At 42.9% G+C, this 12365-nt stretch overlaps 1 protein-coding gene across 1 annotated transcript in view; it reads right to left on the minus strand.

Moving 5' to 3' along the window:
- Positions 1-9044, minus strand: part of STPG4 (sperm-tail PG-rich repeat containing 4) — a 36513-nt gene extending 27469 nt beyond the window's left edge. Inside the window, exons 1-3 of the mRNA XM_045788386.2 lie at positions 8926-9044; positions 6934-6993; positions 5572-5829 (exon numbers count right to left, since the gene is read on the minus strand). Of these exons, the coding sequence (XP_045644342.2) occupies positions 5572-5829; positions 6934-6993; positions 8926-9006 (399 nt within the window). The 5' untranslated portion in view covers positions 9007-9044. The remainder of the gene's footprint in view (positions 1-5571; positions 5830-6933; positions 6994-8925) is intronic.
- Between the last annotated feature and the right edge of the window lie 3321 nt (positions 9045-12365).

The following is a 12365-nucleotide window of genomic DNA, read 5'->3' on the forward strand; positions in this document are numbered from 1 at the left end:
TTGGATGGTAAACCTTCCCACGGCACACAACTACCAAAAATGAGGAATAAAATATTAAAAGCAAACCAACAAGAGTTTTTAAAATGATATGAAATTGCTAACCAGATAATAAGGAATTATAAGAACCTCAAAGCAAGACATAGCAAGAAGCCAGAGAGGTATGTGGCCAAGTTTTGCCCAGAGGATATTTGCTGGTCCAGACTAAACTCAGCAGAAGAACAGAGCTGCATTTGAGGGAACTTCAGAGTCTTACAAGGATCCAGAGGTCAAAGCCTGGGCCCATTAATGATGGTGATCTAATGGGAATCCTACCCACAGGAATTAGAGACCCTGAAAGAGCACTTCCTGAAAGTAAGCCCTCCCATATCACCCACTGCTCAGGGTCTGTAGGCAGAGTTGCCTTGGTGCTAAGCAGAATTGGAAAAGGGGGAAGAAATCCACATTGAGAGATTGTAACCATGGGCTGGTCCCTTTCATGGATTCCAATCCAAATTCCCATTACTGGAGTGATCCAAGAACACGTAAGCAGTCATTTCGAGTGGCATCAGATTGGTAGCTCCCCCAAGTATCAGCAGAACCAAAAGCAAGCCTTCTCTGAAGGAAAACACTGTCATCTTAGGTCTTAGGGTTCATGAAAATAAGTTTTGAGGAACAGTGAACAATACTACACAAAGAAAATCACACATCAAAGGAAACAAATAGAGTAAAGCCTAGTCAGATATCAGATAGTTGGGTAATCATTCATTCATTCCACATTCAACACACATTAATCACCAGATACTGTTCTAGAGGCAAAGACGTAACCGCAAGCAAAACAAATTAATATTCATGTCCTCATGAAGCTTCATGCTCATGGGGGCAAACAGACCACAAATAATGAATGCAAAGTACAAGTAAATTACAGAGTGTATTGATGGCTACAGGTGCTGAAGAAAAAATAAGAAGGACAGGGTAGGGAAGGGCAGGAGTGTCAGATGGCCAATTTAAATGGGTCTCATTGAGAAGATGACACTTGAAGAAAGACCTGAAGAAGGGGATGGAGTGAGCCATGCAGATATCTGGAATAAGAGTGCTCCAGAAGAAGGAAGATCCAGTGCAAAGACTCCAGGGTGCAGTGGCAAGCTCAAGAAGCAGCCAGGAGGCCAGGGCAGGAAGAGAATGAGATGAAGCCAGTTCACAATAAACCTGTGGACCCTGAGAACAACCACACCCACTGTCACAAAGGTTCTCAATCAGGAAGGAGGTCAGTTGGTTGGTTGGTTGGTTGTTTGGTTGGTTATATTCCCCCCACGCCCACCCCCAGGGAACATTTGGCAATGTCTGGAGACAGTTTGGGTTGTTACAACTGGGAGGGGGGACTGCTAATGACATTTACTTAGCTAACGGCATCTAATTATCCAGGAATGCTGCTGGACATCCTACAAAGCTCAGAACAGCCCCCACAACAAAGAATTATCCCATCCAGGGGCGCCTGGGTGGCTCAGTCATTAAGCTTCTGCCTTTGGCTCAGGTCACGATCCCAGGGTCCTGGGATCAAGCCCTGCATCAGGCTCCCTGCTCAGTGGGAAGCCTGCTTCTCCCTCTCCCACTCCCCCTGCTTCTGTTCCCTCTCTTGCCATGTCTTTCTCTGTCAAATAAATAAAATCTTAAAAAAAAAAATCCCATCCAAAATGTCAATAGTGCCAATGCTGAGAAACCCTGAATTAGACCTACAAGTGCAGAAGTCAAAAAGGCAGTTGGATATACAAGTCAAGGAGATATAAATTTGGAAATCTCAAACAAATAGATGGTATCCAAAGCCTTGGGACTGAATGAGAACACCAAGGGAGTGAGTGTAGAAGGGGAAGAGGTGTGAGGGCCTAGGGGCACTCCAACATGAAGAGGTCAGGGAGAAGGGGCTGAAGGAGGTGAGAAGAGAGAACAGGGAGGACTGAGGAGGAGGACTTGGGGCTTTGGAAAGAGGGGAGATGTGAGATAAAGCCACCTACAAGAGTGGCAGAGAAAACACACTAGGGAAGTCCATTCAGTGCCAGGCAAGGTGAAGAATTTAAAAGGAGACCAGTCATTCAGCTGCATGGATGCAGGGATCAAGTTCCCAGAGACTTGGACTTAATCAGTGTGATGGCCTTGCCAGACAGGTAAGATGAGCCACCCGGTAAAGGGACTGTCGGCGTATGCAGGGAGAAACTCTGAGTGACTAGGATCTGCAGCTCTGCAAGGAAGGAAAACATCAGAAAGTCAGAGGCAGTGAAAAAGGAGGTAGGATCCATGGATTAGGGATTGGGAGGACAGAAAAATTGTTGGGGCTAGGGTTCTAGGGTAAGGGAAATAGAAGATTGGGAGAGGGTGATAAGAACGGGTTGCATGCCGTTAAGATTATGGAGGACTGAAATGATTGGTCTTGAAAAACTCTAAGGGGGGCGCCTGGGTGGCACAGCGGTTAAGCGTCTGCCTTCGGCTCAGGGCGTGATCCCGGCGTTATGGGATTGAGCCCCACATCAGGCTCTTCTGCTATGAGCCTGCTTCTTCCTCTCCCACTCCCCCTGCTTGTGTTCCCTCTCTCGCTGGCTGTCTCTATCTCTGTCGAATAAATAAAATAAAATCTTTAAAAAAAAAAAAAAAGAAAAAAAAAAAGAAAAACTCTAAGGAATGTAAAAAAAAAAAAAAAAAAAAAAGCCAAAAAACCCAACCAAACAAAACAACTCTAAAGAGTGAGTGGCGCAAAGTTTTCACGAAACTGAAAAGCCAGATTGTTGGACGATCACGTATAGGTGCACTGAAACCATGACAGGCGCAGTGGAGAGAGTGGGGGCACAAAGGAGCTAAAATCATCCAGCAACGACGGGGAGGAATCCAGGAGCTAGTGGAGGATGGCAACCAGGTCCAGAGCAGCTCATAACACTAGGGAGAGACACGGCCCCACATGTGTACACATGTCCTACAATAAAAACCTATTACTCCTCGAAAATAAATACAAATTATTGTAAACATTGTACGGCCATTTCAAATAGTCTTTGGAAAGAGCCAGACATAGATGAGTATACACACACACATATACACATATACACACACATATACACATATACACACACATATACACACACACACACATCTGATAGACGTCTTTGATATAGATTCTCCAGTGAGTTACATGCTTCGGAATAAAGGTGTTGAAAATAGCAAAAACTTCCTTACAAATAAAAAGCAGCACTAAGGGGGTATAAAGTGACTGTTCTATTAAAAATCGTGAAGCTGGAGAATGTTGTTCTGTGTTAATAAATAACAACAATGGATACTCTATCTACCTCAGATTCAAATTATTATTTTACTGAGCTCTGCTTTTAAAAAACCAGAATTGCGAATTTTATTGGTGGTGTAAATAATGTTACATCTGACTCTCTCTCCTCCTGGGAACATTATCGTATACCCTTTGAAACAGAAAATTAGGAAAACATTTAATTCTTCCACTTTCTACAGCACAATCCTTTGGGGGAGGTGGGGGGGAGAGAGGAAAAAGAAAGAAACAGAAAGAGTATATTTTCAGGTTTTATCCCCCCTCTGGGTAAGCCAAAATCTTATGGTCTTTTAAAGCTTTAGATTTTGCCTAATGCCAACCTTCTGTGTTTTTTCCTTTCGGCAGTGGGCCTTGGCCTACTCTCAACAACCCCTAACAGCAAGAAGAGAGGAAGCAGAAGGGCAGTAAACAGTGGTGCAGAATGAGGAAGAATGATTTTGCACTGGAGGTGGCAGAATGATTTCACATGTAGCGTGGTTACCCGATACCAAGCCATAAAAGTCCCAGCATAATTTAGTGTTTGTATTCATCCACTGAAGCAAACAGGATAAGATTTACCCAAAGAACATTTATCACTCTGTCCTGTTTCAAAGCTATAATTTGCAAAGCAGTAGCAAGGGTTTACATGTTGGTTATGATGTGCTCATCCTGATGAAAATTTCTTGTCCATCTTCACAACCACAGCCCTTGTATTTAATTCAAATTCCAGTTGCAATGCATTTCTTCTCAGGTTATCACAACAATATTCTGATAAAGTTGTAGGGGTTGATACCATTACTGGCTTCTTTATAAATGGGAGGCCCAGGGGCACCTGGGTGGCTCAGTCAGTTAAGCGTCTGCTCAGGTCATGATCCTAGAGTCCTGGGATCGAGCCCCGAGTCAGGCACCCCTCTCTCTCTGATCCTCCCCGCTGCTTGTGTGCCCTCTCTCTCTCACGAATTACAAAAAATCTTTGGGTGCCTGGGTGGCTCACTTGGTTAAGTGTCTGCCCTCAGCCCAGGTCGTGATCCCAGAGTCCCAGGATCAAGCCCACATTGGGCTCCCCACTCAGCGGGCAGTCTGCTTCTCCCTCTGACCCTCTTCAACTCGTGCTCTCTCCCTCTACCACTCTCTCAAATGAATAAATAAAATCTTTAAAAAAAAATCTTTAATAAATGGGAGGCCTAAAGTCCCAAGTCTCAAAGGCCAAGTCACAACTCTGCATCTGCCAGCCTGGAAGAGGCCGTCCACAAAGTTGTGCCCCTCCCTTGAAACACCTACTCTGGATCCAACCATCCAAACTCTGCCCCTCGTTCAGAGCCAGGGGCACACTGGAAAAAGCACCAGATGTGGGCTCAGAAACCCTCAGTTAAAAGTACCGCCTCACCTACTTTTATCTGCTACGTGCCTCTCAACGAGTGACTTAGTATCTACTCACCTTGGTTTTCACATACAGAATGGGGATAACATCTGTTCCGCCTATTTCAGAATGCTGGGGAAGAACAACTAAGAGAGTACGTGTGGAAGCTCACAGTAAGCTAGTAAGAGCCACATAAATGTCATGTATTATTCAAGGTCCGGCTTGGGTCCTACTTAATCCAGGGAGCCTTCCAGCTTTTCAACCCAGCCTACACTGAAACCCCCCTGGCATTTCCTGCCATGCTATTTATTTTAGCGCTTGATATATTTGCTCTTGTATTGTTACTCAAATACTCCCCAGTCAGGAACATCCTCCCTGCACAGAACCTAGCCTGGCATGTAAGCGCAGCAGTGCTCTCGCGATTACCAATGTTATGAATGAACTGGTGGAGCAGAGTAGAATCTGACCTTCCGGGTACCACAGTGCTCGTTTCTATAAGACATTTTTTTAAAACTTTCCCTATGGTATCCGGTTATATCCACACTCTAATTAAAGGGCACTACTTACTGGAAAAATTTTCTCTTTAAAAGAAGAAGAAGAAGGTGCGCACTGTATAAACTGCTTGAGGGAACAGAAGTATGGCCCCATCACAGATAAGATTCCAGAAGCTCCCCAGGTCAGGGGAATCCTGCCAAGAGTGCCTGAGAGGCAACAGTTTCTCCCCATGTACTCTCCTGGGTTAAGGAGGCCTCACAGGGGAAAATCCTGCTGGACATACTTGCAAATTAGGCAGACCTTGTTTGATTTCTATAGGCAATAAGGCATCCTAAAGGTTTTCAATTTCTCCCGGGGAAGATGCACTCAAAGTACACAGACTATTTTCCTCAGGGGCTCTTGGTAGCTTTCCCACAAAAACCGAGCTGCTAGTAGCACTTACCTGATCTTTGCAAACCAGCGTGCTGGGGCTTGCCCGAGGTTTGTCTTTAAAAGAGTAAGTAGCCATTTGCTTCTTTAACAAGTCCAAGAAGTCAGGAGGTGCGTACAGAGGAAGGTCATTTAGTACCGGATCGTTTCTTTGCACAAGAGGTGGTTTTTTCCTTCCTTCGTTTTTAAAATTGTAGGTTGCTATCACTGGATTTAATAAGGATTCCTCAATGAAAGTTTTCAAGTGGTAAGTACCAGGGATAGGAGTGTTCTGTGGAAAATGGACATCATTTTTCAGATCAGTGTGCAAACTGGTAACATCCCCTAAAGCATCATTCTTAGAAGGGTCCCTCTTAAGGAGCATTTCTTTCTGTTTTAAGGTTTAATACAATTTTACCAAATATAGTAAACACTCCTGACAGAACGATATTTCAAGAGAATCATGATTATTTCCTTTCTGAGACATTGCTGAATTATAGCAAAAGGGTTGTTGTCATAGTTGGAAGTTTTAACTTTTTCAAAGGTAACTTCAGAGACACTAAAACTTGACAGGCAGCTGGACCTATAAATGTCAGGTCTCTCCTGAGACCACTCAGGGCAGTTTCTTGACTAAAAAAAAAGTTAGCCTACTTCTGCTTGGTAGATACTGCACGTTTCTCTCTAGCCCTCAAGTGAGAAGCTAAAAAAATACGAACAGGAGACTGAGGACGAACCGGCAGAGCATGTGGTCTCATCAGTCCAATAGGAGGTTTGGTACTTTCAAATCACAATCACAGTGTGGCTGCATGGCCAGACCTGAAAGCTTAGTCACTGCTGCTCTTGTGGCTGAATTTCTACTGAGCACCTGGCTTGGTTTCACCATTAAAATTAGTTCCATTTCAAGAAGGCTTTGGCCCATGGGCCCCTCTATTATTGAAGGGTGTGGACAGAAAATATTTCTACAATATAGAAATGCTGTCTCTTGAAAGGGGGATCTTCTGGTCATTTTTTCTTTCCGATATTACCACCTTGCTTTCCTACATTGACCATGTTAACAGAACTTACCACAAGCTCTATGCCATCTAAGATAAAAACTGAACCCCAAACCCCTTTTATAGAATGGAGGCATTTTCTTGTGTAATCTCACTGAGATCAGAAGCTAGATTGACCTTATCTACGGATCCTGTAAAGCACCCAGATTCCTAGAGTTGTTTTACTTTGTACTGCATCCAAAATTTAAAGTTAGCTTCTCAGTCAGATGCTGACACTGACATTATAAATAGGAAATAAGGTCCACAGTTTTCTTGCAATTGTTAGTGACGTAAAAGTTAAGGCTGATTAAAATATCAATGGAAATATGAATCACTTGAATAGAAAGAATAAAAACCAGACATACCATTAATGCTATTCTCCACCATCCTTCTCTTTCAACAGAGGATGCCTTTCGGGTTGGTTTCTATTAACAAACATAAGATGTGCTTATTCATTTGAGAGGTGATCCCTGGAAGTTAAATATATTTTATACAACATTGCTTGAAGAAATCAATACCCGTATCAAATTGGTCAGCCTGAATAAAAATAAAAGCTACATAATAATAAATTTTGCCTGTCGTATTTCCTTAAATTGCTATTTTATGAGTTGAAGTGCTTCTAAATACCCATCTAAATTCTCTTTGGAAAAATGAGAGTAATACACATCCTCATCTCACAAGAGATGTCATAAGGAAAATTAGATATGACAAAATTTGGTGTTCCTAGGAAGGAAAGAGTTGTGTAAATCCAAAATTGTATTATAATAGATTTATGATTCAGGTGATTATGCTGGGAGCTCAAGATAGAAGCATATAGTCATCAAATTAATGTGATATTGGGATATAAATCCCAGTGATAGGGCAAATGTTGAAAACTGCTGTTTCCTGTTTTTATATATACTATCAAATATGTATCATATGAATATGATACAGCTAGTTCTCTCCACTTGTCCAGCCAGCTGTGACACTAAAGAGGCAGAATGATAAAGGAGCCAGACCAACTAGGCCTTGAACCCCAGCTCTGCCACTTAAAAACTAGGAGCACTAGACAAGTTACTTAACCCTTATGAGCCTCAACTCCTTCTCCGGAGTATAAAAAATAAGGCATAACAAGGCTGGAATGAGAATAAGTCATTATACATTTAAAGACTTGGACCCACAACGAGTGCAAATAAATGGTTGCTTTTATTTTTAACACCTCACCTGCCAAGTTAAAAAGCAGATGATTTTCGCATTCCTTAGTTTCCAAGGGTGCTCTTGGTTTCCACAGTAAGTACCCTATACCCATTTATTATTACTCCACATTTGTTTCAGCCTCACCATCAACAGAACATAGCTGTTTAGCTTTTTCCTTTTGTGCTTTCGCTAGGTGAAGTCATTACAACACTGAATTGTACTTCCATTTATAATGCTTTTGTTATTACTACAAAATATAGGTTATTTCAAGCAACAGTGCATTAGAAATAATAAACTAATCAGTAAACTGATATAATTCATTCTTCCTTTTTAGCAACTTATAGCCACTCCGCTTATGAGTACCCCTGGGCTTTAGTTTTACTATGAAATGTGCGTTTCTCTTTAAAAAAGCAAAACAAAACAAAACAAAAAACACTGTTTCATAAGCACTGTTAAGTCTGAATTTCTTCCTATATGTTCCCTTACTTAGATTTATGTTGAATCTCCTCTGTTGCACATTTATAGTCACAGAAATCAAACTTTCTCAGGCAGGTCAAGACAAGTCTCCCACCTCTACCTAGCACCAGGAAAATCAAGTGGGAAGAAGGGAGAAGTAAACACGGTACTTCTAAAGGAAGGTAATTGGCAGCTGCTGTTGTGTTTTGCCCAAGGCAAGCTATCTAAACCCCACCCATCTATCACTGCAAATCCATTTTAGGGCTGAATCACTTTACAAAAGATAGGCTAAATATCCCTCGCCCAAATATACTTAAAAACTAAACGAAGGTAGTTTAAGATATTTTATAAATATTAAAATAAGAGGCAGGGGATAAAAACATGCGCGTTCGACTAAAGAAAGACCCACCCTCTCTGATCAGAGGGGGAATCAAAGCAGTTGTCCAGCGCAGTTGGTAGTACGGAAGAAGGAAAGAAAATACAGAAACGGGCAAATGGAAGGATGAGGGAGAGCAAGGGAAGAGGAAATAAAACCAAGCAGACTCAGTTAAAGATCAGGACGACCGGACTGCAGGGTAGCTAGGAGGGCAGGGAAAGGTGTGAAGAGCAAACCAAGAGGCGCAAAGGCCCAGCGTTAGCGTTAGAGAGACGTGGGAGTTGGGCCAGAGGAGCCCGGGTCGGGGGGATGGCAGTGGGTAGTGGGGGCGGGGGGAGGGCGTCTGTACCAAGGAGGTGACTACCAAACTGCCAGGTCCCAGGTCTTCTCTGAGGGAACTGGAGGTGATGGCGATGACTGGCTGCTCCATTGCGGCCTCCTAGCTCTCTCAGCCTAGGCCGGTGTCTGGTTGCCAGGAGGCGCCTGGGGCCCGCGGGCTCCCGAGCGTGCGCAGGACACCCGCCAGCTTTGGGTCCAGTGATGGGGGAAGGGAGGCGGGCGCACCGAGGCCCCGCGCCCCGCCGCGTGCCCAGGAAATCGCTCCTGGCGCCGTCACACACAGCTGCGGCGAGTAAGTCTAGAGGGCTCTGGAGGCGCTGCGGAGCCCTGGGGTGGGTAGCTGCCACAAGGGAGGCTTATAAAAGACAGGTTTGTGGGAGCCTGAGCGTACCATAATCCCCACCAGCCTTTTCCCAGATCACCCCCACGCCACTCCGCCAAGCAGGGAGACCGTATGCTTCGTAGGCATGCTTCGCTTTAGCGCTAAAAATCAGCCTTACTACCCACTTTCTAAGGTGGTTTCTAAGCTCCTCCGGATGGAAATTCTGGGGCTCTTCTCCTGCCTCTGATTTTATTTTTTTATTTTTTTAAAGATTTTATTTATTTATTCGACAGAGATAGAGACAGCCAGCGAGAGAGGGAACACAAGCAGGGGGAGTGGGAGAGGAAGAGGGAGGCTCATAGCGGAAGAGCCTGATGTGGGGCTCGATCCCATAACACTGGGATCACGCCCTGAGCCGAAGGCAGACGCTTAACCGCTGTGCCACCCAGGCGCCCCTCTGCCTCTGATTTTAGGAGTGAGCACTAGACACAGCGGGCTTCCCTAGCTTTGAAACGGAGGACCACCCTTTCTTCTGATCGACCCTTTTCACATTCAACCTCTTTTAGCTGTAGCTTCTCAACCTTTATATAAACATTCTCATCTCTAGAAACAAACCCACCCCTCAACCTTAATAATTCCATTTGATGGAGTACGTATTGTTTTCTGAATACTTCATATACATTAATCTAATTCAATCCTCACAGCAACCCTGTGAGGTAAATACTAATTCCATTTTATGGGTGAGGAAAGAGAGGCTTCTTTGGACAGTTTAGCATATAGTTGACTGGGCATCACATAGAAGTGGCAGAGGCAGAGTTCAAATCCAGGTCTTGCTCCAGAACCCCACTGTTCACTATACCATAAAGTTTCTCCCTTCCTTTCACAAACTTCAAGAGTAGACTCAGTTCTTTTACCTCCCATACTTTCCTAAAGCCATGTTAATCCGACATGTGTGCACAATTTCTATTCAAACTGCACTTGCTAAACTAGCCAAATACAATCGCCAAATCCAATGGGGATTTTTCAACTATCAAACTTGACCCCATTTGTCTTTGCTGCATTGATTACGCCACTCCCTCATTCTTGAATCCCTCTCCTCCCTTGACTACCAGGATCTGACCACTCCCTGCTGTGATTTGTCTGTCTATAAAGGTGATAATAAATCAGTACCTACCCATACAGGCTGATTACGCAGACTAAGCTGAGTGAAATGTTTGGAACCATGTCTGGCACAACGTATTCAGTAAATACAATCACTGCCTTTGTGACAAAAGCAAAATTCAGAATCCAATTTCATCTCCTTTCCCTCATTAGAACTTCATACTCTGAGGTACATACTTGGAAACCCCAAACATGCCATCTTCACGCTTTTGTCTCCCCTTATGCTAAAATGCTATTCCCTTCAACAGCCTGGCAAACCTTGAGTCAACTCCTCTGAGAAGTCCTCCTTGGCCTTATTAATCCCTTGTAGCCCAAAGGCCCCTGTGCCTATCTTTATTGGAGGATTCATTTTGGCAAATCATTTCTTCCCTAATTTTTAAACACTTCCCAAACACAGGTTTTTGTCTTAATTCTGAGTCTTCTGAACACAGGAGGGATTAAAATATTTGAATAAATGACCAGTTTAGAGGACGGACTAGCACAATGTTTTTCAAAAATTAATGTGCATACAAAACATTTGAGGATCTTACGAAAATACAGATTCAGATTCTGAAGCATGGCCTAAGTTTCTGTAGGTGATTTTTTTGAGTAGTGAGAGACTACAAGACTTCATTTCCCTTAATGGGATCCTAAATTCAACACAGCCTTTAAAAAAAAAAATACAAGGGGGGAAAAAAAAACAACCAGACACGACGTTTGAAATTACAACTGAAATTATAAGGCCAAGAGGCTAATAACCAGAGTTTTCATAATAAGAGATTAAATCAAGTCCATCACTGTTCCTCATTTCACTTTCTTATTTTGGCTGAGCCTGTAAAACTGGCTCAGCCAACTAGGGAATGGTACTCTAGAGACTAAAGGATTGTGATGAAAGGTACAGAGAAGTCTAGAAACCCATACAAGGTGTGAAATAGAAAGAACATCTAGATGAGAAAATAGTTTCAAGTATCTCAAAAATAGGAACAGCATAGGTCAATGACTTCAAGGACTTCACCAATAAGACAGACTAAGCATGTACGATAAACAAAACGTCCTCCTAAGAAAGCATAGTCTTGTACAATATCACTGAGAAAAATTTAAGATTTATTTTCAGGTTATCATAACAGCAGTTTTAAAAGGTGGGGGGAGGCATTTCTCTCCGGGACTACACTAAGTAGAGGTCAACAGTGCCTCTCTACGCATCAGATCTTTAATAAAACTTCCATAAAATACATCCTAAAGTATGGATTTTTAACTGCAGTAGTGGTTTTTCTTAGAATTATCTGAGAGCAAACATGCTACAGACAGTACCAGGTTAAGAATTACCAATTACCATGATCCTGCTAAAACAAAACAGGCAATATGGTTAAGATGTAAAGATAGGTTTTAAAATTAGTCCCGGAAGTAGAATTGAGATACGAATCCAGCTCAGTAATGTGCCCAATATGACCAGTTAAATTATATGAAACTGCTCTGTATTTCAGGGGCACCTGGGTGGTATAGTCTTACACAGACTCTTGGTTTCAGCTCAGGTTGTGATCTCAAGGTCATGAGGCTCCACGCTCAGCAAGGACTCTCCTTGAGTCTCTCTTTCCATCTCCCTCTGCCCGTCCTCCCACCCAAGCCCCCCACCCCCCCAAAAATAAATCTTAAAAAAAAACCTGCTATATCCTTTGATTTCCTATAAAATAAAAATGTTGACTTTGTCACTTTTGTGAATATAAAAATATGATATACAAAAGCACCCCAATACAGTGTGCCCCCTTCCACCTTGTTAAATAAACTTGAAAATGTAGGAATTGGAAGAACTACCAACCTGGGAAAGGTAACTTTGATCAATTTCCTCCTATTACAGAGTCATAACTGGCTTAACAGCATAGTAACATCGATTGAACACTTACTACAAATGCCAAGGACTATGCTACCTGCTTTACCTTCACTATTGTAAAAGCCAAGTTAAAAACCAGTTGGGTAAATTGTAACCCTTT

This window comes from Ursus americanus, chromosome 7 (genome assembly GCF_024610735.1).
Source record: "Ursus americanus isolate L20-20 chromosome 7, mUrsAme1.1.p, whole genome shotgun sequence".
Taxonomy (NCBI): Eukaryota; Metazoa; Chordata; class Mammalia; order Carnivora; family Ursidae; genus Ursus; species Ursus americanus.